The sequence below is a fragment of the Sciurus carolinensis genome, chromosome 13 (genome assembly GCF_902686445.1).
Source record: "Sciurus carolinensis chromosome 13, mSciCar1.2, whole genome shotgun sequence".
Lineage (NCBI taxonomy): Eukaryota > Metazoa > Chordata > Mammalia > Rodentia > Sciuridae > Sciurus > Sciurus carolinensis.
Genome location: NC_062225.1, coordinates 23,791,342 through 23,816,843, shown reverse-complemented (window position 1 = coordinate 23,816,843; position 25,502 = coordinate 23,791,342). Strand labels below are relative to the sequence as shown.

Here is a 25,502-nt window from a genome sequence, read left to right as displayed (position 1 = left end):
TTTAGATGGATCAGTGTGGACAGATCTTGAAAACATAAGATTGAATGAAAAAAACAAATTGCAGAATGTTACATACAATGTTTTGCATGACTTAAAACATGTAGCAGATACAACAAAATCATAATAGTAGTTGGTCTTCTCCCGGAAGGTGAAGGGGTAAAAGAACAAAAGTGGAATTCACTTCTGATAGTAATGTCCTATTCCTTTCAGGTGAAGGGAGGATCTGAAGTAAATTAGATAAACCATTGACATTTATTCAATAGGGATAACATGAATTTTATATTCTTTTTTACATTTTTATTTCTTAATTCAAAAACAAAACTCCCTTTCATTCTTTTTCATTTCTCTAGGCACCTGACCAGTATACTATTCCCAAAGATTTTGTTTCTCTACCAACCAATTAAATTGCATTATGTAGTAGAAAGAAAAGTGAACTCAAAGTCAGGGATGTGAATTCTAACTGCAGCCATGGTAATTGTAGCTTTGCACAATGAATCTTCCTGGACCTCTGTTCTCTCCTCCGTAGATGAAGGAATGCTGCAGTTATCTGTACTTTCTCACAGTCTGCCATTTTTAACAGCCTCATTCCTGGTAAGTGCTGAGAACTACTCTCTGTCCCATAGCTGTTCACTTCCTATAAGAACTTCATAGATTTGGAATCTTAAATCTGGAAGGACATTAGATATCTGGTTGTCAGTAAAAGTGAGTTTTAGAGGAGTCCCAAGTTACAAGACAACTGGTGACATCCAGGACTGCAGTGCTGGTCTTCTATTTTGAGAATCTGAGAGCCTTTTAAAAGTCAAAAGAATATGCTAAAGCTAGCAACAGAAAGCAAGGTGACTTGTTCACCAAGCAGGAGACCGACGGCCCAGAACAAACTGTGGAAGTTTGGGGTCCAGGAGAGGAGAGGATAGGTGTAGTGCAGACCCAGGATGGCTATAGTTAGGCTCCTCTCTGAGGTTGCTGGTGGGCTTTGTTTTTAATATGTTGCTAAGGATATGAACACTGTGATTCAGCATATGTACTCAAGGTCATAAACATTTGCTTTTGAGCATGTACTCACATACATTAGTAATGTGCTTTCTTTGTTTGACCTGCATATTTAAAAAAAGGCCTATGAAAATGCTGCTGCTGCCTCCAAATAAAGTCCACTATCCCCCTCCCCAAAAAAATATGCAAGGGAGAATTCAGGCAAAAATGTTTCTATGTAGGCTCCTTAGTCCCTTAGAGAAGAATTCTGAGAAGAGATATTTTAACAGTTACAGTTTCTGGCATTAGGACAATTTTAGATAGGAAATGCTACTAGAAGAGGAAGCATATTTATGGTGATCGTGGGTGGGGGTATTTGTCCTAGGGTTTAGAACATTTCTCAGACTTCTCTATTCCTTGGAGCCTTTGGTCATTGAAACCTGTCACAGACCCAGCCTTCCCCTCTGCCCATAACAATGCACTTAAACTTGGCTAAGATTTTCAGCAAGTGCTCACCTACTGGACCTGCTTGTGTATATTGCCTTTGAGCATCTTGGAACTGAGTGTGGTGTTGAACAAAGGTGTAAGGTAATCTCAGCCTCTAACACAGTTGCCTAATAAAATCTTCTTGGAAATCTAAATTGAAATTCCTATCTCCCCTGGAGGGTGGCTCAGTGTTGCTGCTTAGTTATTGTCAGAAATCACTGAGTCACTGAGACTCAGTAGCCAGCTCTGGGTGGGTCGCTTCATTCTCCAGTCTAATACCCACAATTGGAGCACCACTTTCTTTTCATGTGGTTTCCTTGGTGAACTCTGTTGCTTCTTGGAATTTCATTGAGTTTCTGATTTACCCTTCTTGAAGATTCTTCCAGCTTTAAAATTCTAGTTCATGCGTACATGCTAGGTAATTCAGGCATTTAGTCAGCCTAATATTATCATATTCTAGTAGTTGTGGCATAACAGGATTTAAATATGGTACCCAGTTTGGGTTTCCCTAGCTTGGCTATCCCAGATTTGTGGTAATCTGATTTCACTGTTGTTAACTCTTGAATTATATAAGTTCTGGACTTCACTTAAGCAAAATACAGGTATAAAAGAATTCAGAGATGAATTGATTCATCTGCTTTTGTTTGGAATGAAAACAAGAGTGAAGACCTTAGCCCTTGACATCTTTTTCCACTGAAGTAACTTTGCATTGTAGAAGGGTGTTGCTTTAGAGTTAAAAAGACTTACGTTCAAATCCAAGCCCTGCTGTTTACTTACTTTATGATCTTTAGGCAGGTCACTTAAACCTCTCTTATTCACATCTATAAAAATGGGCCAATGATACCTATCTCACAGAATTGTGTAAAGGATCAAAGAAGATTATCTATGTAAAACATCTACCACTGAGCCAACACTGGCTAGGTTCTCTATAAATATTCATAACCTTCTCTCCCCTCTGCCTTATGACTTGACCTGACTTGATCTGAGAAGTCCTTTTCAGAATGGACCTAGTAAAGAAAGGGAGTAAGATAGGAGAGGAAGCAGCCCTGCTCTGTGAGAGAGCAGCCACTGAATACTGTGCTGGTGGTTTTTGGAGGCAACTGCTTATTTGGGATCTGTCTGCTCTCCTGAAGGCCATTGGTTTAGCTCATGCCAAAACCTGATACTCTAAGTAGCCTTGACAATACTGGCTTGAGCTTGAAATACTTTTCTTTGCACATTGGCCTTACTTCTTTGTGGGACATGTATATTAGTTCAGCTGGTGGATAGAAATGAGGACTGATAATGACCCTAATTAACAAGGTATATCCTGCTGAAAGGAGAAGGAAAGCAGCTGTGGGAACATGAAAGGTATATCTGGCAGTACCCACCAGCCTCCTCTTTGGTCTGCCCTTGTCTTATCCAACTTCAAAATCCATACAATTTTCAAACCAGTGGCCCAAGGAGTGACTGGCACAGTGTTTTAAAAGCATCTGGATTTCAATGTGTTTCAGGGAATCCCCACCCCACCCCCCGCTCCATTCACTGTTGCATTTCACCTGATTTATTCATCTGTATTACCAGCTGGTCTATGCAGCCAACTGATTTTAAGTTTAAAAACAGATGCTTAGACAGGGAGTCAATATTCTTTCATGGTCCAACTCTACCTAATTCTTCTTTGGCATTTCCACTGCTACTTCTTTATTTGCCACCTTTGCTTTCCTCCAAGATATGTACCAGTTGGCTCTTGACAGAGACCCCAAAGGGAATGGAGGAAAAGAATCAGACTACCCTGAGACCAAGCCCTGACTTTTAGTTCATTGGTTCCTTTTAGTTCATTCTTTTATCCTTTTGGAGATTTCCTTTCTTCTTCTGTAAAATGGAGATACCTACCTATTAGGCTGTTGATTTTCCTAGGGATCAAACAAAACAGAGGAAGCTACTATCTCAGAATCAGTCACACAGTGGTAGATGTTAAAGACACATCTGTTTTCTTCTTCCTTCGAACATATCTCAGAAATTCCTACTTCTGCTTCTTGGCCTCAACTAGTCCCTTTGCTTGAAATTTCTCTGTTTATCTAAATTGCACCTATATTTTTGGCAGAGTGGAACCGTAAATCTTTTGGGCCTCTCTGATCTTTCCTTGCTCTGGACACACACAGTCCTCAATGCCTGGCCTCCTTCCTTGACTCTCAAGGGCAGGTGACGTTAGCATTTTTTAATCAAATTTGTTTAATTCGACTTGTTTCCAAAATGAAATTGAGGTGATTCATTAAGATAATATGTAAAATGTAATTAGTGAATAAAATTAAAAGGAAGAAAATAAATTTAGTGAAAAGGAATATAGCAAGTATACTATAGGGCTGAGACCTTCCTGGGTGTTTACTTAACATAGTCTTAGGGAGGTAGAACCATTTGACATTTGGACTTTACGGAGGGACGATAAACAAAAAAAGACTGTTTTGTTGAAAACCACTTATTATCTAATACTTCTTTAATTAATCTATTGATTAGTTCCTAAATTTGGTAATGAAATTCTGAATTGCAGTTTCATGCAATATCTGGCCCCTTAAAAAGTGAACAGTACATATTTTAAATGCATATCTAGCTGGGCTAAGGGTCTTCAGAAGTTAATTGTCTAGTGTTGAGTCTTTTGGTCAGACTGAAATATTTCCTAGGCTGCTAAGGTTCTAACTCATTTTAAATACCCAGGATATAAATACGTTTCCCCACTTACTATCCTTTAATGTTAGATATTTTTTCTTATGCCTATCATAAAGTAACCAGGCTATAATTTGTAATAATAACCTATATATAGCAAGAAGTAATTTCCTACAACTGTTTCTTAATTCATCTATCTATGAAAAAAGAACCTAAACCATTTTCATTATGCTTTATGATAGTTTTCCCTATAGATAATCTAGTCAGTATCTCCAGACTTTTCTGATTGAGCACCACTGTGGGTAAGAATTTTGAGAACTCACCCCTAATATATTTATGCGTATAACAACTTATTAATAAATTCTAATTAGACATTGAATACCTACAAAAGACTATTTACATACACACCCTAATCCTAACTGCAGCTTAAGATATGGAACATTATCACTGCCTTTGAAAGTCTGCTTGTGTGTATATGCACATATATGTATGTGTACCTACTAATATTGTTAATATTTCAAGGTACAGTATGGACTTAGGCTAAGAAAAGTTCATTATAATAGTGAATAAAAATCACATTTCAAATAGCTTTTCTTATAATTTCTAATTTGGCCAACCGACTTGTCAAATCTGATTAGCTTGTCCCTACTTTTCCTTTCTGATGTAAATGATAAAGCATTTGTGCTACAATTAGGAGATTTTTGAGTTCTGCCCTTTTCTTTATGCTTGCTTATACTTACATTGTTATGTTATCTATAATCCATGGTCTCTTTGTAATGATGTTTTAAACCACTTAATCATTTTGGCCAAGAGATGGGAACTAGTTTAATTAACAACTCAATAATATATTCCCTAATCCACTCACCTAGGAATATTTAACAAGTCACAGTATACAAAAAACAAAACAAAACAAAAAACCACACCAGAAGAACAATAAAAAACCTAGCCCATGGCTCCTAGCTTCCTCTCCTTCCATCCCCCAGCAGTTGCATACAGAACTCACGCCTACCTGCATCCCCCACCCCAACAAGGGACAAGGCAGCTCATCACAGAGGCCTCCCATCCTCCACTTGAGTTCATATGCCTGTGTGGTAGGTTATTATCACCCGGTGTGGCAATAGGCTTTCCTTCTGCCCCCTGCAGGAGGATAGATGCTCTGTGATCAGCAAGAAATGGCTGTATAGGACAGTCTCACTTGAAGGAATGTTTGGTGTTAACCTTTTCATTTGATGGTCTTCCCCTAGGAAGCTGGTGACAATGGGAGACCCTGAAGCCTGCCTATCTTTCCTTTTCTCTTTACCCAGATAGTCTTAGAGATGAGAAGTTCAGACAGAAACCCACATTTATGAGGCAAATAAATCTTTCTCAGGGTAATGCTTCCTTTCAGAGGACAAGGTTGCTATGCAGTTGATCACTGATATAGAGCTTAATGAAGCCTCCATCTACTGGAACTGAGCTGTGGGGAAAGCAGGGAGCCATGCCCTGCCATTGCCCCTTCTCTTACTTCTTTGCTTGCCCTCACTGCCCAAAAAAACAGGAGAAGGTCAGACCTACCTGGGAGTCCCAGGAACCAGTTGACTGAACGGCCACTGTTGCAAAGCTCAGGTGTAAGTCACACCTCTTCAACCTACAGAGATCCACAGAAGGTTGGGACCTCTCCCCACCCCAGTTCTATCACCTATGGAAAATCCAATGACCTCCTCCAGGTTTCTGTGAATCCCTAGATTCCTCCAGTCTTCTTGCCTCTGGGCTGCCACTTGTACAGTTTAGTTTTGCAGCTTCCTAAGTGTGAAACTCAGTTGCTTCTTTGAGTTATACAAACACAAACACATAGGCACAGAAGAATCCTTCACCCAAGTAATGGGGAGCAGTGGAGATTTGTCTAAAGATTGGGATCAAAGGGGTGAGTTTGTAGAGGAGATTATATCACATACTGCTGGCAACAGCTTTGAAAAAGCTACTATTAGATATCTCAGTTCTCCAAAGTTTTTTGGAGCCTCAATTTCACTAGGGATTTCCTTCTTAACCCTCTCACACCTATTAGTTAAATCTCCTGTCACATTCTGCCTCTCAAGACCCAGCATAAAAGATTCCTCCCTCTTTTCTTCTAGATGTCTTCACACTTAGTGGGTTTCACCCAAGTAAAAAGTTTTCCCAAATATGTTCTCCTTAAAAAAACTCTGATTCTAGTTGTTAAGATAATGAAGTTTTTGCCATCTCATTACAATTAGAAGGATCTCCTTAGAGCCATTTTCTTTCATTGCCTTGTTCAATTTAATAGATATTAGACATCACACATCTCAGAAAATGTCAGGGAACACTGCTCTCTCTGCCTGAGATCTAGAGTTGAACTTATTCTATAAAAGATCAGATAGTGAATAATTTAGGCGTTCCATGTCATGTGGTGTCTGCCACAACAACTTAGCTGCTGTAGCACAAAAGCAATCACAGGTAATATATAAACCAATGAACATGGCTGAGTTCCAATAAAACTTTATTTACAAAACAGTCAGTGATTTGTTGTAGTTTTCCATCCCCCAATCTAGAAAAAAACAGATAGCAGTCTCCATGAAAACAAGTAGAGAAACCCCCAGGCTAAATTCAGTCTCTTTAACATAGCATAGGAGGTTATTTATCACTTGCTTCATTTGTCCTAGTTATTCCAAATGACCCAGCTCTGTCACATTCCTTGCCTGACACCCCACACCCTACTTACCTGGTTCAAACTAAAGATGCCCTTTGCCCTTTTTTTTTTTTTTTTTTTTTAACCTTTCTTTGTGCCTATTAGAATATCTTTGAGTGTTCACATCACTCTGTAACTGTTTATTTACCTGAGTTCCTCAGGACTGGAGATACTGTTTTGTCATCTTTTCTTGTACATTGCCTAAGTACCTGATACACTCTAGGTATTCAGTTTGTTTGTTGAAGTCCAGTGTTTCCAGTATTTGCCCAGATTTGTGTGTCAGAAAGCACTTCTGAGGATATGCAGGAGGCAAGCAAATGCTCTTCTTTGAATCAGAGTGGACTTGCCCAAGGATGCCAGTTTGGGGAAAATCTTGGGCAGTAAACCCAAATGGGTCATCAGTCAATTCTTGGGCTTTCTGCAATTGTTTTCTTATTCTGCTCTCAGCTGCTGATAGAAGCCGTTAGGATTCTATATCTGAACCAGAAAAACAGATTTGTTGGCATACCTGGGGTCACAATGTTAGTCAGGGAACCCTCAGCCTGTGGCTCTTTTTGCTGTACTCAAAAAAGGCACCTGTCTCCTAAAAGGCACCTGTAGATCATAGATTATGAAAAATACTTTATAATGATATGATTAGTTTCATCCTGTCAAAGGCAGGGGATGGACCACAGAAACTTGGGTTGTAGCATATTTAGAATTTTTGTTGGATTATGTGGTAAGTATCCCGGAGAAACATGTTATTTGAAATCATTTTGTAGTCAATCCTGTTCAGCATGAAGAATTCTTCTGAATGTGCAAATTCAGAAGTGCAAATTCAGGTTTTCCAGCATCATGTTTACTTCAAGGACACACCTACTTTGGGAGCACAGTCCTCTACAGGACTCAGTGTGCCTGTTCAAGAGACAACATGTAAAGAAAATCACCCTTAGGGAAGCGGGGTGTGGCTGTTGTCAGTGTGCCTTTGTATCTGTTTCTATCTGTGCCTACCTTAGCTCCTGTGATCCTTTGCTCGCCATGGAATCTTTGCAGGCATTCTGGAAAGAAAACACTTTCCCTAACATGAGGTAGGCCCCATGCTATCCACTGGAGCTGGCCCAGACAGGACCAAACACCAGCTGGGTTCTTATTCACTACCCCTTCGTATCATTCCTGGAAACCTTGAAATCAGACATCCAGGATGGGGTTACCTGTCACCTGTCATAGAGATCATCTCTCCTGTTTGATGTTTCCTTCTTCCTCAAGCAACTTTCCCTCTAGTAATATTCAGGAGGATCCTAGTTTTGGTCCAGTTGAGAAGTTTGCTGTGATGAACACAAATTATGAGTCCAGTCCATAATTTAGCCAATATTGTTGCTACAAAATGTTAGTTCACCTATTTTAAAATTCCATTTTACATGTACAGTGACTATTGTTTGGAAATCTAGCTCTCTACTGGTTCATACTGTGGAAGAATCATAAGGAGAAAACATAATCCTTGGTAGCTCCCAATCTACGTGGCAGGTGAGGTTCAGATTTCAGGAACTCTCTTCAACCCTGGTCAGACTTGATATAAATTGGTGTAATCACTACCAGTAGTCTAGTAGTGGGAGTGAGCTGGGCAACTTCCTCCAGAGTCTGCATCTTTTCTTTCTGAGTTCTTTGGGTAAACCTTTCAACTCAAGAGACTACAAGTGCACCCTTGGAAGAGTTTCCTTGAATATTAGCCTATCATTTCTACTTAAATATTTCTTTCTACTCCCTTATCCATGAGCAACTCGTCTATCTCAATTATTTCTATATTTTCTGCTGGAAATGTTAGTATATCAGTAGGCAGTAACAAAGATCAAGAGAATCCTAAATATCTTAATAATATCTTATCCTGAAAGTCTTTCCTAGAACTTCGCATTTGTTCTATTATTATAGTGCTATCTCTTCTCTGTCCAGTTAAATTGTTGTGTGACCTTGAACTAGTTTTGACTTTGACTCATTTAGATTTTTCTAGTCTTTCTCAGCTACCATTGCAAAACAGAAAGTCTCTCAGAAGTTTGGCCTAACCTCAAATGAGTACCAGAGACAGAATCAATGAGAATTTTTAAAAACAAACAGGATTGGCATCTTGGGGAGAATGAGCCAACAGCCATCTCTACCACTTGTCTACCTTGTGATTGTCAGCCAGTTGCTCTTCCTTACTTGGTCTTGATCCTCCGCACTCCTCCTACCCCTACCACCATGAAATAAGAACAATAATTTGAGTCCTATTAAGTCATGGGAATGTTCTGAAGTAACAAAGAAGCTTAACAGAGGAAACTTTAGAACTTTGCCAAAACTGTAGTTACAAGTCACATAGATAAAAGTCACATAGGAGGCAAAGAAAAGGCATTCAATCACAGTAGCCAGCTTAGCATAACCCAGCTCAAAATGTCCAGCTTAGCATAACCCAGCTCAAAGCTTTGAAAAGATTTCATATGCTTTCTCACCATATACTTTCTTCTATAATAACCAGTGATCAACTAGTTTACAACTTGAATTAACCTGTGTTGCTTGTAAACTACTATAGTAGTTCAGTTCCCCTGTTCTTATAAATACCTTAAGCAAATGATTCTGTGTTTGAGATCAAAACATATTGATGACTTGAGTTTGCTAACCCTAACATTTAATAAGTGTGTCCTTTTCTATAAATATCAACACTCTTGTTCCATCAGTTTAACAATGAAATGCCCCAAAATGTTTTGTCTGATCTGTTTCTTAAAAATGACTTCTTATCTAGTTTAAAAAAAAATTTGTTTGAATAAATCAAGAAAATGATCATTAGTGAAGAATGAGCTTCTAGGGAGTGAGTGATAGGATGCACCATTACATGAAAAAATAAAGTGCAAATGAGTAGCTATAGTATGCTAACCTTCAAGTGAGACGGAAAGAAAGATACAAAATAAAATTTTTCCCCACAGGTGTGTACTCATTTGTGTGAAAGAAATAAAAGAAGAATAAATGACAAATTAGACTGGTTACCTGCAAGGGATGAGTGGGGAAATGTAGAAAGAAGTAAGGAGAAGAGGAACAGGTTAGTTGGATGAGGATACTTTTTTATAGAGCTTTGACTCTTAGAACTGTAGTATTGTTTCACATACCCCCAAATAAATAATTAAAATTAGCAGGATGTAGGGGAATCCAAAATGGAACAGAAGCATTAAAAAAAGAACCTATCTAAATTACAAAGAATAAATAATTACAAAGAATAGTCTAATCATATGGAAGGGTAAGGAAGTAAAGAACTCACCAAGGTAACATTCAAAACCAGTATTTTGACTGGAAACTATAAGGACAAAAACAAAAAGAACCATGTACTAATACTGGATTCTAGTTAATCATTGTGTTTCCCACAGGGGTCTGGGTTAGAAACTCTGAAGCCGCTTTAAACTAGAACTAAATAAAGAAGGCAACTGCATTTTAGATGACAACCAGGTTTCTCAGAGAGGTAACCAGGTTTGGTCAGAGAGGGAAAAGACTAGAATGAACCCTGTAGTGCTGGATTTGAATTGGAGACATTGATAGGAACTCATAATTTATACATACACACACACACACATGCACACACACACACACACACACACACACACACACACACTTCCAAAAATTAATATAGATGTGTGCACAAGTTAGTGTATATATGTATTTTCCTTAGATCTGTCTGTTGAGATAGCCTAGATACAAATTATCCTAGTAAATGAGCATGAGAAATGTTAAGATCTTAGTTTCTAAATACCATTCTTCAATGGAAAGAACCAGGGTGTCTTGGAGAAGTGATTGATTCCAAGTCTGGGGCAGGGAAAGGTGCATGATGAGCTTAGAACATCTTGTAGTACCAGAAAGGAAGTAAGTATTCAGAAAAGGATAGAGACAGGTCAAAAATAGAAGGAAGACCCAATCTTAAGAAGTTCCTAATGGCCAAAATGGGAACAACTTGAACAGCAAATAATAATTGTGTTAAACTATAATCCACAAAATAAAATAAATATCCAGGTTATACTGATAAACATTGATGGATGGATAAACAAATAAGTGGAGGAGAAGGAGCAGTGCTTTAGCATTTGAAATAATAACTACAGAAGAAGTAAGGAAGATAGAAAATACCATGGTCAAACACCACAGTAATTAATGTTGCAGGCAGGATCCACTGACAGGTGTTAAAATTGTGGGCAAAAATTTGAGGAGAAACAGGATTTTGCATATCTCAAACAGCATCTCCCCCAAGGAATGTATTGATTACAAAGGGGAAAATAGTTACTTTACCATGGGGAAACCCATCAGCTACCACCTGAACCAAGTTATCATGATTAATATCACCAGTAACAAGATACATGAACATCATGTATTCCCTGAGTTGATGCATTAAACATAGAATAATATCACTTCTGTGGTATTTTTGCAAAAAAAAAAATTACATAACCTCAATCCAGGGTCTCTCACTATTGATGTTTTTGGTCAAATAATTATTTGTTCTGAGCGTTGTCCCCTGCATTGCAAAATGTTTTACAGAATCCCTGACCTCTGCAAACTGAATGCCAGTACCACCATCAATCACCACCCGAGTCCTGTGACAACCAGAAATGTCTCCAGATATTCAGGATGTCCCATGGGAGGCAAAATCTCTCTCTGGTTGAGAATTTTTGCCTTAATTCAACCATGAGAAAAATACTTCACAAACCTTGGAGATAGCACTTTCCAGGGGATGTTCATATTTCTGATCTTGTGATATCCCCAGTCTAGGCTCCAGACAGGTATGCAGGGTGCCTTTGGGAAATCCCATGGCACAGTAGCCAGGGTTCACATTGGCCAAAATATCATGTCCATCCACACCAAGTTACAGAACAAGGAACATGGGGTTGAGGCCCTATGCAGGACCAAGTTCAAGTTCCTTGGTCACCAGAAGATCCACAGCTCAAAGAAGTGGGACTTTATCTAGTTTAGTATTGATGAATTTGAGGACTTGATGGCTGAGAAGAAGCTCATTCCTGATGACTGTGGGATCAACTATATCCCCAGTCATGTTCCCCTGAACAAGTGGCAAGCCCTGCACTCATGTCCCTTTCTTAATCACACTTGTCAATAAGTCCCAAATTGTATCCATAACAAGGAAACTATTGCACAAATCCAAACTAGGGGAATTTTACAAAATAAATGATCAAATATAAACTCTTAATAAGCATCAAGTTCTTGAAAGATAAGAGTGAAGATTGTAAGAGACTATGGACAATGACCAAATGAAATGTGGAATAATCAGTTGGATTCTGGAACAGAAAAAGAACACCAGTGGAAAATCCAGTGAAATTAGAAATAAAATTTTAGTTTAGTTGATAGTATTGTAAATGAATGTCAGTTTCCTGGTCTGACAGTTGTATATGTTGATGTAAGACATGAACATTAAAGCTGGGTAATGAGTATAGAGGAAATGTGTGACCAATTTTTGGAACTTTTATGTAAGTCTAAAATTATTTTAATATAAAAGGCTTTTAAGAAAACAAAATATGCTACTGATATTAAAAAGATAAGGGTAAATTTTTCATTTTGATGTCTATGACAAAAATGTAAGCATAAATATTGAGATTGCTGAGATGATTCCCATCATCTTTGAAACCGACAACAAGAATAAGTTTAAGGTATACCCAGTGTGTGTGTGTGTGTGTGTGTGTGTGTGTATGTGTGCGCATTTTATGACAATTTTTATTGTTTAAATTTGTTACAAATGGAAAATTTTGTTAAATTTTCAATTGATGGTTTAGAAAGAGAAACAATCAGTATGTCACTTAATAGCACTTAACTAATTTAGCTTAGATTACAGTTCATTCATGTTTTTCTTTTTTCTCCAGTGTAATGGAAGACCTTTTATTTTATTATTACTTGAAATGCCTAGCCCAGTTCTTTGCACGTATTCGATGCTTTTAAAATGTTTGTTTAACTCAATGGTTTTACATCATTTTTTAAGAAAATCTGAGACAAACTGTTAAGGTTTAGATATGAGGTGTCCCCCAAAAGTTCATGTATGAAGCAAGGCAAGAACATTCAGAGATGAAATGATTGGGCTATGAAAGCCTTAATCCACTCAGTTAATTAATCCCCTGATGGGGATTAACTGAGAGGTAGCTGAAGGCAGGTAGGGTGTGGTTTGAAGAGGTGGGTCATTGGAGGTATGTTTTTGGAGTACATACTTCATATCTGGTGAGTGGGATCTCTCTTGCTTTCTGATCATCATGTGATCCACTTCCCTCTACCACACTCTTCTGCTGTGTTGTTCTGTCTCACTTGAACCCTGAGGAATGGAGTCAGCAGTCTATGGACTGAGACCTCTGAAACTGTGAGCCCCCAAATAAACTTTTCCTCCTCTAAAATTGTTCTTGTCAGGTATTTTAGTCACAACAGTGAAAAAGCTGACTAAAACACAAGCAAATATGTTTTATTATTTGTGTTTCAAATTCTGTAATAAGAGAAAATGCTAGAAGAGATCATTTCACTTGCAATTTTTTAAGCAACTCTGAGCTTAGACAATAGCAGGCCCAGATCATGACTCTGTAAATTCTATCAGAAATCATCATGTGCAGAATCAAGAATTTTAGCAAATTTCTCACAAACAGGTAAGAAAAACTCATTGGAAGTCAAGTTTGAGGAAACCTAATAATAATGAGGAAACCTGGTCTTGATAAGAATGAGAATATGAGGGACTAGTTTGTTTTGCCTTTATGAACTATCTTTGTGGTTGTGTTAGCAAGTTGCCTTGTCCATGTAGGCTCATCAGACCTCACCAGCTCAAACCATATACTTAGTTATGAAACATCCTGGCCAGCCAGGACACAGGACCCAAGCAAGTGTACACTGATTCTCTCTGTTGAAACTCATGCTTTGCCAAAACTTCTGTACTAAGTGCTTCTTTGTACACATAAGCCACTTAACTCTGTTCCATGCACATTGTCATCACTCGGTTGAAGTCAGAAACTAATCCTAGAACATAGATTGGATGGAATATTGGAGGTACAGAAGGCCATAAAAGTGATACTCAAATAGGTATCTTGATCAGATACTAAATCACTTGAAAAAGTTTTCCCTTTTAATCTTTCTGATGACAAGGAGAATGTCTCATCATGGTGCTAGTGTTTGCGTTATCGTTAATGGCAAATAATGTGGCTTCCCATTTATGTTGGATTACAAAGTGTTCTTTTAAATTTTTATTATCATTAAAATGAGTCAATACAAAGAAAAAATATTAAATAAATATTAACACATGTAATATGAGATCCGGTAAACATTATGAAAGTGAGGCTCAATAACAAAGTTTGAGGAATAGTCATCTTAAGTTTTGTCTCCCACCTCTGACCCTCTTCTTTCTTCTCCATCCACTACATAGTTATCATTTCGAGAAATAAAATGCTTTGAAGTACATATAGATAGTTTGTGCATAGTAAGTTACTTTTTTGTAAAAGAAAAAATAAGGGAGATGAGAAAGCATGCAGGTATCTGCTTTATCTTTACAAGTAAGAATATAGGATTAACAGACCTAAAAATAATGAAATTGGTTACCTGTATGGCATAGGCGAAATTGGGAAGGAGTGATACTTCTTGGAGTTAACCTTTTTGTATAGTTTTGACTTTTGTAAGCGTGTTAATGTCCCACACATTTAAACAATTAACAAGAATGGGTTGGAACCTAAAACTAAGAGCAAATTTTAACAAAAGGAACCCAGTTGTATGTTGATGAATACCATAACTACACTGAAGAGGGGGCAGGAAAAAACTAATCCAAGTAGATTTATAAACACAGTATTTGATGATACACACTTAGTCTTCACTTGGGAAGGAGAATTATGAACAAATCTTGAGACCGTTTCGTAGTAGCATTGTTTTTGTTTTATTTTTTAGTGGTATATACAAACATGAAACTGTTTTAGATGTATTATAAATTTGAGCAAATGAGATGATGATGCTGAGTCCCAGAGCTCTCACAGGGAAGGCAAATAGAACCCTGTGAGGATGGGTTAGAACTGGAGGTACTGGTGTGGATTCATGACTTCTAAAATGTGTGTGTCTGTGTGTATCTCTGTGTGTTTTCATGCATATTATTTCTAACTCTGTCTGCTGAAAGGGCTTAGCTCCTCACAGATTGTCTCCCAATAACAGTGAACAAACACCCCAGTAGCAACGACCATACCTGGCACCCAAATCTTGATCTCTAGTAACATTCCTTCTAAAAGAATCTTCTCAGAGAAATGACTGATGGCAGAGCAGGGGCAAGATAGATGCAAGATGAGCCTTCAAGTCTTTCTTATACCTATATGTGCTTCAAAAATCATGGGGACATTCAGAGGAACACATGCCCCAGTGGAACTCCCATTTGCCTAATCTGAGACAATTTGAGTGTGAAAACAATAGGCATAATAGAGAATTTAAGCCATTGAAAAAAATAGGAGCCCATGAGTCCATACCAATATAAGTTGATAAATACATTAAAGGGAAGAATGAAGAGCACTTTCTTATAGTAGACCAGGTGACAGCTGATAGATGTGGAGAGGAAGATGGTGTTGGAATGTCTTAAGTTTGTTGCCAACATGGAAAAGACTGAATCAGGAAGGAATCCTCGTCACCTGGTAAACATACAGGGAAATTTTAATATGGAGCAGTATATTTGCATGATCTTAAATAGTCTTCTTCCCCATTGCTTACTAGTTGAAAAGGAAAACATGATAACTAGACAGTGAAGAAATCAGACATCATCTTGACCAGGTGATCAAAATTACTATCAATGAGGGACAAATGAACATTGTATGCCTCCAGATGTGATATCCACTTATGTAATATTCTGGCCAGGAATGCATATCTTGAATCAGAAAAAAACGAAACAGAAGGAGGAAATGGGGGTAAGAGAGACTATATTCCTAAAAAATGTCAATATCTTATAAGAAAAAGAAGAACTGTGGAAATATTCCTGATTAAAAGAGACTAAAGAGACGTGGCAACTCTCCATGTGTTGCAGTAGCTTATGCCTAAAACCTTGGCTACTCATGAGGCTGAAGCAAGAGGATCACAAGTTCAAGGCCATCCTTTGTGAAACCCTGTCTCAAAATAAAATGAAAATGGCTGGGGGTATAGCTCAGTAGTGGATTACCCCCCGAGTTCAATCTCCAGTACTGCAAAAAAACAGAGAGATTTGACAGCTAACTAAATGTAATACCTGCAATTAAACCACATCATGCAATAGAACAGCAACAATGAGAAGGCTGTAAAGGTTATTGGGTCAATTTACACAATTATAATATGAATAGTATCAATATTAAATTAGCTGAAGTTGAAAATTATACTTCGACAGTGAACTACATTCACTTTTATTTGTTCATCGTCGAATACTGAGCTCCTAGAATGGTGCTTGGGGCATGGAAGGCATTTGGTAAGTGCTCAGTAAATGAACACCTGAGTGATTATTGTGAATCTGGTGTTTCATGCCAGTCCAGTGGTAGTTTCTTCACAGGCCTGCCTCTGAGAGCTAACTGCTGGCATGTGGCTTTAGCACAGTTACTGTGCAGGTGGCAGAGATTACCATGTTCTAATGCTAACTCATTTATGTTCTTAGTTGCACTATGGTCTACCATTCTTTCTCTTGCTATAATTTTATTTTCAAACCTGTTAGCTTGTAGTACAGGATGTTGGGATTTCTGGAATCCTGATTTGTCTTGTCTGTTTGATTAATCCCTGGTGTGTGGATTTGAATATTTTACAGCTTTTGGATCTCTTCATCCAGTGGGATTGGTCAACGTACCTTGCTGACTATGGTCAGCCCAACTGCAAATACCTCCGGGTAAACCCAGTCACAGCTCTGACCCTGCTTGAGAAGTGAGTACCCAGCCCAGTGGTCTGTGCTGGGGGTGGGGTACTGGGGCAGGGGTTGGTATAGAAGGTAATTTACCTGTTGCCAATACCTTAAAAGACATCCCTATTCTTGAAGTTACCATAGATGCTATCAACTGTCTCAATCATTGTATTTGTCAGGCTAATCTTCCTCTTGTAGCATCTTAATTGTTGAACCCTAACAAGTAAGGCCAAGTACAGGTCAGAATCAGACTCTGATAATACCTTATAGCCTAGTGGGGCAAAGTATTATTAGCTAGAGAAGAGATGGCTTAGTCTGGGACTCTGATCAGCCTGGTGAACAAAGTGAGTCTGGCCCTAGTCTGGGTATAAAATGGATGGAGAGCCCCATAGAACAAGTGACTTCTCTGGTTCCTAACAGAGAAGCCCTGGGAATTATTGACACCTTCATCTGTCCCCAACTCCTGCCTGCTGCCAGATGAAGCTTTATTGTGCTAACTGTCCCAAGAAATCTGTGTCTGAAAAGATGCCTAATTCTTCCGTTAGGCAGTTTCTTGCCGGCACAGGTTGCTGTTCCACACAGCTGTAGCCTCCCTGAAGCACAGGTACTACCTTTGGAATTGGGTTAGCCAACTCCAAAACATCTCAGGGCTAACCAGTACGTCACCAAGAAGCTGGGCTCTTCTGTGCATTGCAGCCTGGCTCTGGTTTTTGCTAACCTGGTTGAGAGCTGACAAGTCAGATGTAAAAGGACAGCTTTCTTTTGCAACTGGAATGACTAGTCAGAAGAGTGCCCTGCATCTAGGCAGTGTAAAAAGTCTACATAGATGGCTAGTCAAGCCTGACTCAGATCCCAGCAAAGGAAGGCCCAGAATCTAGGAGGTCAGAATAAAGCCTTAGGCTGAAGAAGTTTAGGTGGATCTTACTGTGTATTATGATAGAGGGCAAGAAGGGGAAAGATGGAGGGTAAGCAAGAGCAGGATGTAGGGCTGTTTTTGGAGCCAAGAGTCTGACACCATGTCAGGGACTGATGTTTCCATTTTAACTTTGTTTCCCATGGTTCTCTCTCCCAATGACCTTCCTCCCTAGGATATCTAGAGAGTAAGTATATTATTCACTTGGGCCTTTTCCATCACTTTGAGGCAAGTCCTTATGGTTTTCTCATTGACACTAATGACTACACTAAAATCCCTACCCTGTGAGTTGTCCCCACCCTGACATACTAATCTACTAAACCAGCCTGGTGCCAATTGGCTGGATGCCTCCTCTGTCCTTGATCCTTAAGTGACCCTTGGCTTACTAATTCCTTTGGGGCTGGGAGTGGTGGCAGGGATTTCTCCCCATTAGTATAGCTAAAGGATTGTTCCCTCACCTCCCTGGCACACTCAGTTTTTGCTAGTTCGGGGCCTGAAATTTAGCAGAAGAGAGCTGCTGGCAGAAGAGAGCTGCCGCAGTCTCCCCTGCCTCCTGGTGTGGAGGCCCATGCCTTGAAGATCTGGAGCCTATGTGTCCCATAGAAGATTTTCATCAGAGAAGAGGCCTAATCCCAGAGTCCTCACTGCCCAGATAAAATGGGGAAAGATTTTGACCTCTGAGTTTGTTCTGACATTGTCATATCCATTATGTGTCCAGGCAGACTGATATTCCCTTCCGTCAGTTACTTCTCTCAGGAATCCTGTATTCCTCTGTTTCTGAGACTCTCTAGATCCAGAAAGTACTGGCTCATCTACTTCCATGGATCAAAAGTAGGCTTAAATACCCTTCTCTCGCATTCTGGAGGCCATGACAGTGACGAAGCTTTGTTCTTAGCCCGAGCAATCAGCAGGGTTTCAAAGCTTCCTTCCAAACATAACAGGCAGAGGCCACCAAGATTACTAAAATCCACATCTTCCAGCCTCATAGAAGTCAACCCCTTTGCCTGCCCCATCCCTGCTTGCTCATGGCCAGCTGTGCCACCCGAGCTTAACAGTCTCTCCTTTCCAGGCTGGCCCTTCTTAACAAGGTGAGACATAGGAAGACCCAAATACCTCCTGAAGATGTTCATGAAAAATCAGAGGCCTTCCTGTCATTGAGAGCTGTTCATAGCTAAAGTAGAACAGGATCCTGGGCTTACCGAATGGGAGAGGAGGCGGCAGGACTCACTTATGGTTTGGAACATTCCTGGGTACACACTAGCCAGCCACCATCAGCCCTCTGGTCTCTCATGTTATCTTTACAGTGCTTAATTCCAACTCCAGGCTTTAAAGGCCACGAAAGCCTCGCCTCCGGGGCTCAGAAACTGACCTCTTCTTCATTTTCTCCGGTAAATAACCAGAGCCTCTCTGTGGCTGCCTGCAACGCTTCAGGGGCCATGAAATTCATGATCACATAAGATGTTGAACTAAAAGTCCTGTGACTATAGAAAGTGTTTTTCATTTTTTGTTGAGTTTGTTTGAGGTTATTATTGTTTATATATACCATACCCAGCCAAAGAAAAGGAATTCTTCTCTGGGTAATCTAAATTCAGGCCAGTTCCAGAAACAGAACTATACCTAGGGTGTAAAGAACCAGATCCGATAACCATAGAGCCTTGTCGAGAACCTTGTGCTTTCTTTTCACCCAAGCCCTCTCCTTACTCCCCTCCAAACACAGGCCTCGAATGTGGGTGGTGGTTCCCAGTTCATTTGATGAGTAACTCCAGCCTAAAGGAACTGCTTTGAGCTTAGACAAGGGAGAAGAGTCTCAATTAGTTTTGGCTGCCACTGCGGTTCTCAGAACCTCCTTGCCACATATAATAATGCCCTTATGGAATGAATACACACACACATACACACACATCTCATATATCTGGTATATGTCACATATACCATATGTAAGTGCCCTTGTGAGATCTCTGTCCTTTTGACATATAGATCTCTAATCTAACCTTTTGCAAAGGGCAGCCCACAGTGCAGGGGAAAAAGCCCAGGATGGGCCAAAGGCCCCTCAGAAGTAAACCAAGGGTGTAATTTACACCCCAATGACAGGTTTCCTCCCTTCCCTCTTCAGGCTATCCCCATGCAGCCCAGGGAACAGTGAAGTCAGAGAACTGGCTCAGCCCCTGGAGGATGGTGGTGGGACCATCAGGGAGAAATGGTTCACTGCTCTTTTTAATTCTGTAACACTAGAACTAGCTGTGAGCTGTGGTTCTGGTGTGTAGAGGCTGGGACCAGAATGAACTATCACCAATACATGACAGGGGTGTGGGCCCTCTGTAGGGAATAGCAAGTGCCTGGATTCTGTCACAATGGCATGGTCAGACTCTGAGGTTCTGTGAAAGTCTCAGTCTAGACTTTCTTTACCCATACTTCCCAGTTAGGGCTTGCCATCAGACAGAACCATTGGCCAGAGCTGCTTAGTACCTGTGCTCTAGGAATACATTACTTGTGGAGCCTTAGCAGTGACAAAGGCCAGAGGTCTGAGGATATAGAGAGCTTAAAGATGGGGTTTATCAGGTGAGAAGGTGGTGGCCCAGCCTTTGGTACCTGTTTTACCCTTGAAGCCACCTTACTGCTTCTCGGCCCTTACTCTGAGAAAAAGAAAACACCAATCAAGCCCTTAGTTTTGTTAGGGATGGGAGATGAAACCAGATAGAGTTATTCATTATCTCTTGAAATTACCAGTTTTCAGAATTGTTTTTTTGTTTTTGTTTTGTTTTTAATCTTCCATCTACATCTCTAAGGTTCCAGCAGACTCATGAGGTTCTGAATGGACCCTAGACGTTCCATAAGAGCCTGCTGGCCATCTGAGCCATGTCTCAGACTCCGGAAACAGCTGGGGAGAGAATTGGTGGGTTAGGTGTGAGGGGTAAGAAAATTGGCCCCTCTATTAGGGTCTAAAAAGGGGATCAGGGTAGAGGAGAGTAGAAAAAGAGGGATATCATTAAAGCCTGATATATATTCACATATGAAATGCCACAATGAAACCTATTAATTTTTACAACTTATATGTGTTAATAATTATAATAATAATTTTAAAAAGAAATAAAATGAGAAAAAAGTAGGTTGGCTCCTCCGATGCTGGCTCTTAACAGTGTTCTGGATTCTCCCACTCTGGGTAAGACATAAGATGTGTCATGGTGTCCTACCTCCTACAAGTTCTCCTTCCAGTATCTCCTCAAACACTTTGCCCTCTCTCTTTTTTTCTCCATTTAGGATGAAGGATACTAGCCGTAAGAACAACATGTTTGCACAGTTTCGGAAAAATGAACGAGACAAGCAGAAGTTGATTGACACTGTGGCCAAGCAGCTGCGTGGCCTCATCAGCAGCCACCACTCTTGAAGGCCTCACCTTGGTCCACACAGGCTGTTTGTGGCAGCCACACAGTCTCGATCCAGCCCAGTGGGCCCTGCATTTGTGCATTCTTCAAAGAGAGCATATGTATTTTTTTATTAACCCTGTACAGTATTCACATAACCCTGCCCTGTAGTAAAAGAGGCACAAGAATAAGCAAGTACATGAGATGTGGCTGGGCGGGGAGTCAGGGAGGTCATCACTACACTGTCCGCATTATCCTAGAGAAGTGGCATCACCAGTCCCAACGTGACAAGCCACTGCTCGTGCTTGGCTCTAGAGCTGAGGTCCAGGGATGACACAGAGTGCGTGCTTGGCACCAGGAGGAAAGGTGAATTAAGTATATCCTAGTCATTCTCGGGTGCCCCATTCACCACATAGATGAGGCTGATCCTTGTTGACACAAGGAAAAGGCCTGGCAGACATTATTGTTTACCACACTGAAGACCAGCACACGGTTCTAGATGATCATCTCCTGTCTGCTGACTTTCATTGGCTGGTGAACAAGCCTGGCATATGGCAAGAGGACAGCTCCACTCCAGTACCCCAAGGATGGCAGTGTGTTTAGCCTAGCTCTGACCCAAGGCTTTGACTGCTTGTTTTTCTGGGGTAGGCTAGAGCTGAGTAGGCCCTGATCACTAAAAATAGTCTTTACCTTACCCTTAGATAAAAGCTGAGAATTTCTTGGTATTGCTTATTTATGTTTTAAAAACAACTTTCTGGCCACCTTCTTTAAAGGAAATATCACCAGCTCTGCGCTGTGGGGCCACCCACAGCTGGACTCGATGCCTCTAGGGATGGAGTCACTGCCATCATGAAGTAGTCAGGGCCAACTATCGTTAGTGGCTTGTTGCCTCTGGCACAGCTGTGGTCTGTTGCCAAGATATATCCCATACAGGAAGCTCTTCTTGATCAAGCCAAGACATCCATCCTCTTCTGAGATCCAAAGCCACCTTTCGGCCTCATCTGAAAAAAGATTGCCTATAATTCTATCCCCAAACTCAGGAGCCTGGACCAGCTTAGGTTGGATGCTATGTGCATTGTCCCAGATGGATTCCTGAGACCCAGTGCCAAGGCTTTGCTATGAGGTCAGTCAGAGGAACTTACACATTAAGACACTTCAGGAAGATGCTCCTATGGCTGCTGGTAAGAGTAAAATTTTGCATCACCAAGTGATGATCAATAAGCCACACAGGCATTTCCAGCTTGGATTAGTGGGAGAAGATTCATCAAACAGAATTTTCCACTACCTTTGTCAGTTACCAAATTGTTTGGGAGGAGGGCAGTACTTCCTTTTTCATTCCCTACTTCTACCCTCATCATACCTATTACACCCCTGAAACCCTGTGAAAGAGAATATGCACACAGATGTGCAGCCCTCCTCAAAGCTGGAGACCAGGCTACAAAAGGGTCCTGCAGAAGTCTGCCGAGACTCATTCTGCCCAGGGTTTTAGGATGAGGGTCAGGAAAAGGCATGCCAACCCAAACTTGAAAAGCCAAAAGAAGGCAGGGACCTGTGGGAATGAAACTTACGATGGCATCTCCAAGTTCGGGACTTTTTTAAAAAAGGCGAGAAATGATTACACTAATCCGAAGTCTGTTGCTTAAGAAGGAGCCAAAATACCCTCCTTCACTGACACTGTTTTCAGCAAGATCTCTTTGGCTTTGACTGCTGAGACTTTGAATGGAATGGAGAGAATCTCAAGTATGTTAGCGTTTGTCTTCTTAGGGAGTCGTCATGGCTGGTCTGCTCTCAAACCTCTTCCCTGGAAGAACCGTGCTGTAGAGGAAAAGGGTAACAGGTTAGAGGAAAACGGGGCTAGTCTGCACCTTCAACCCAGAAATTCTGCTAAAGAAAAAGCTTATCCAAGTTCAAGACTAATGCAGATGGACCCTTTGGCGTATCTCCTCTTCCCTGTCAGTCTGCCTTTATTCTGCTCTAACAAAACAAAAACCAACATGCTGTTTCTGGGCTGTATGTAGAGATATACCCTTGGTGGGCCAGGGAAGGTAAAAACAGAGACCAGCAATGTCAAGGCTTTTGAACTGGTGAAGTGGGAATTTCGTGTCATTGGGCCAATAGCTGAGCCAACCCTTGAGAGGCCAGAGCATGTGCCAAGCTTGTGTACCCATGCCCCTCAGCCTCTCCAATCTGGCCTCAAATGCCTACAGGTGTAGAAGTCCCCTGGAGGGCCTCAGTAAGAGGATGGGGGGACATTCATGGCTGGAAGCCTTCTGCCTTTGGGTCACTATGAGTCTTTGACCAAGTTCCTAGGGAAACCAGGCCCATGTTCCTGAAGAGAGTCTGGTTTGGAACCTTAGTGGGTTTCTATAGTAATTTAGACTTAGTTTTAACATTCATAGGAAAATCTCTCTGAGCAGACTGGGTGAAGCTGTTGGGATTGGGGAGAAACAGGACTTGGAAATTGGAAACAGCAGAGTCCCTGTTGGCAAAGGGAATGTACAGCTTCCAGGAAATGTTCTTCAGTGATTTCATTGCGTATCAAGCCTAAAAGTCCCCCTGTCCTCAAAGTCATCCTAACTCCTCTGCATACTTGGCAAGTGCTTTCTCAGCAAGTTCCAGACCCAGGGAAGGATTGGCACTGGCCATGGTCTTCCTCCTCAGGCCTCTGAGCACACTCCCTGGGGCCTGCTTCGGAAATCTCCCCCACCTGAGCCCACCTTCCCCCAGGATTCCTCTCCTGACTGCTTCAATTGCCTCTTCCCTCCCTCCCTTCCTTCCTTTCTTTTGCTTGCATTTGCAATTACTTTTCACTGATGTGTTGGAAATGGCCTCTTTTTTTTTTTTGCACAAATAGTTACACATTTATGGGGAAATTTTTGTCAAGTCCATTTTTAACTCTAAAGGGAACTCTGTCCTCTAAAACTCACTAGTGAAGCTACTGATGCAGATGGGCCGCATGGTTAGGGGAAAGCTCCTCGATGGGAAGAGCATGTTTACTCCTCTTGTACATTTTCCTCTTTTAACTGCTATTAAACAAGATATCCTACATACCTGTTTCAAAAGCCACGGTGTTGTCTCATGGGTTTTTTGTTCTTCCATCCCTTTGCACAGCATAGCTGTTGTTGATGACAGATGCCGGATGGCAGACAGAGCATCGCCACTCAGCTAGACTGAGGACTAGAGCAGGCAGAACCTGGCGGGGAGGAGAAATCTGCCTGCTGCCCAAGGCAGGGGGCTGTGTTGTGGCCTCGGAAACATCCCTAACCACCGGGTTAGCTTTGTGCATCTGCACAACTAACACTATCGTCATCATCAAGAGGAGTAACTTTTGAAATGCCTATTATATGTGGAGTACTGGGCTAGGCAACATGGGATCCAATGCATTTTGAACCCTAACCCTGCATGAAAAGACTTCTAGTCAAGATAGAATGATGTGGCCAGGCTCAGTGGTACACGCCTATAATCCCAGCTCGAGAGGCTGAGGCAGGAGGATTGTAAGTTCAAGCCAGCCTCAGCAACTTAGTGAGGTTCTAAGCAACTTAGCAAGACCCTGTCTCTAAATAAAATATAAAAAGGACTGGGGATGTGGCTTACTGGTTAAGCACCCCTGGTTCAATCCCCAGTACAAAACAAAAAGATGGATGTAGAACTCTCTGGAGCAAAGCCAGCCCAGAAGAGGGGGCAAGTTGAGCCTATTTGAGAGTTCAGTGGGGGAAAAACAGGTATCCTAGACTGATGTAAAACAAGGGGCCTGATTTAGGAGGATAGCATAGAGAAAGCAGGATGCGTATTAATTGGACTGTGAAAGAATTTAATTCAGACAACAACAAGCTGTGGGAATTATGAGGCGCAGACCATGTTAGTGTACAAAGTTGGCATGAGTCTGGTGTGTGCTGGGAGGATAGTGAAGAAACAGCTAGATACAGCTGGAACCAAGGCGAGTAAAACCAGAAACATCACTGTAGCAGCACCCAGCCTGCTCGTCCCTCAGGCTGGCATGGAAGGCATGCGCAGAAGCTGGGAAGAATGTCCTCGTAACAAGTCTGACTACTGCAGCAGGACTTAGATGCCTGAGAAAACTGTGCTTCCATCTCCTGCAGTGCCACTTACTAGCGGGGTGACCTTGAACAAGTAATTAGCTAAGTCCCTAAATCTTATAATCCTCATCGGTGAAAACAAAATGACAGTCCCTAATTTACAGGGATGTTGTGAAATGGAAATGAATTATGGAAGGGCAAGAGGCTTAGCCAGTCCTCAGCCACAGCACATGTACTACTTAAGGCCTCTTGTCCCCTTCCCTTCAGTTCCACAGCATGTCATGGCTGAGCACTGGACAGTCATGTCCAGGGATGCTCTGCCTCCTGGCTTCCTTTCCCCAAGCCCAGCACAGGGTTGTGGTAACAACACCCCTCGAGCACCTATATAGGCAGCAGGGACAAGCTTTTCAAATCAGATCACCAGCTGCCTAACTCAGTAAAGCCAGTCCTTCAAGTAGAATCAGTCTCTCAACACCATGTGGAACCTTCTCTGCTCTCACTTTAGTGCCACAACTTACACCTTCTTCTAGAGAACTCAGAGGTCTAAAAATCCTGTGGGGGTTGCATATGTCTGCGTGAG

At 41.0% G+C, this 25,502-nt stretch overlaps 1 protein-coding gene across 4 annotated transcripts in view; it reads left to right on the top strand.

The window, feature by feature from the left end:
* Positions 1-23,951, top strand: part of Exoc6b (exocyst complex component 6B) — a 579,628-nt gene extending 555,677 nt beyond the window's left edge. For 3 of the 4 annotated variants that reach the window (XM_047523340.1, XM_047523341.1, XM_047523338.1), the window contains 3 exons: positions 16,521-16,633; positions 17,699-17,710; positions 20,782-23,951. In XM_047523340.1, coding sequence (XP_047379296.1) covers positions 16,521-16,633; positions 17,699-17,710; positions 20,782-20,908 — 252 coding nt within the window. In that variant the 3' untranslated portion in view covers positions 20,909-23,951. The remainder of the gene's footprint in view (positions 1-16,520; positions 16,634-17,698; positions 17,711-20,781) is intronic. The other variant, XM_047523339.1, reaches the window with a different exon arrangement.
* The last annotated feature ends 1,551 nt before the right edge of the window (positions 23,952-25,502 follow it).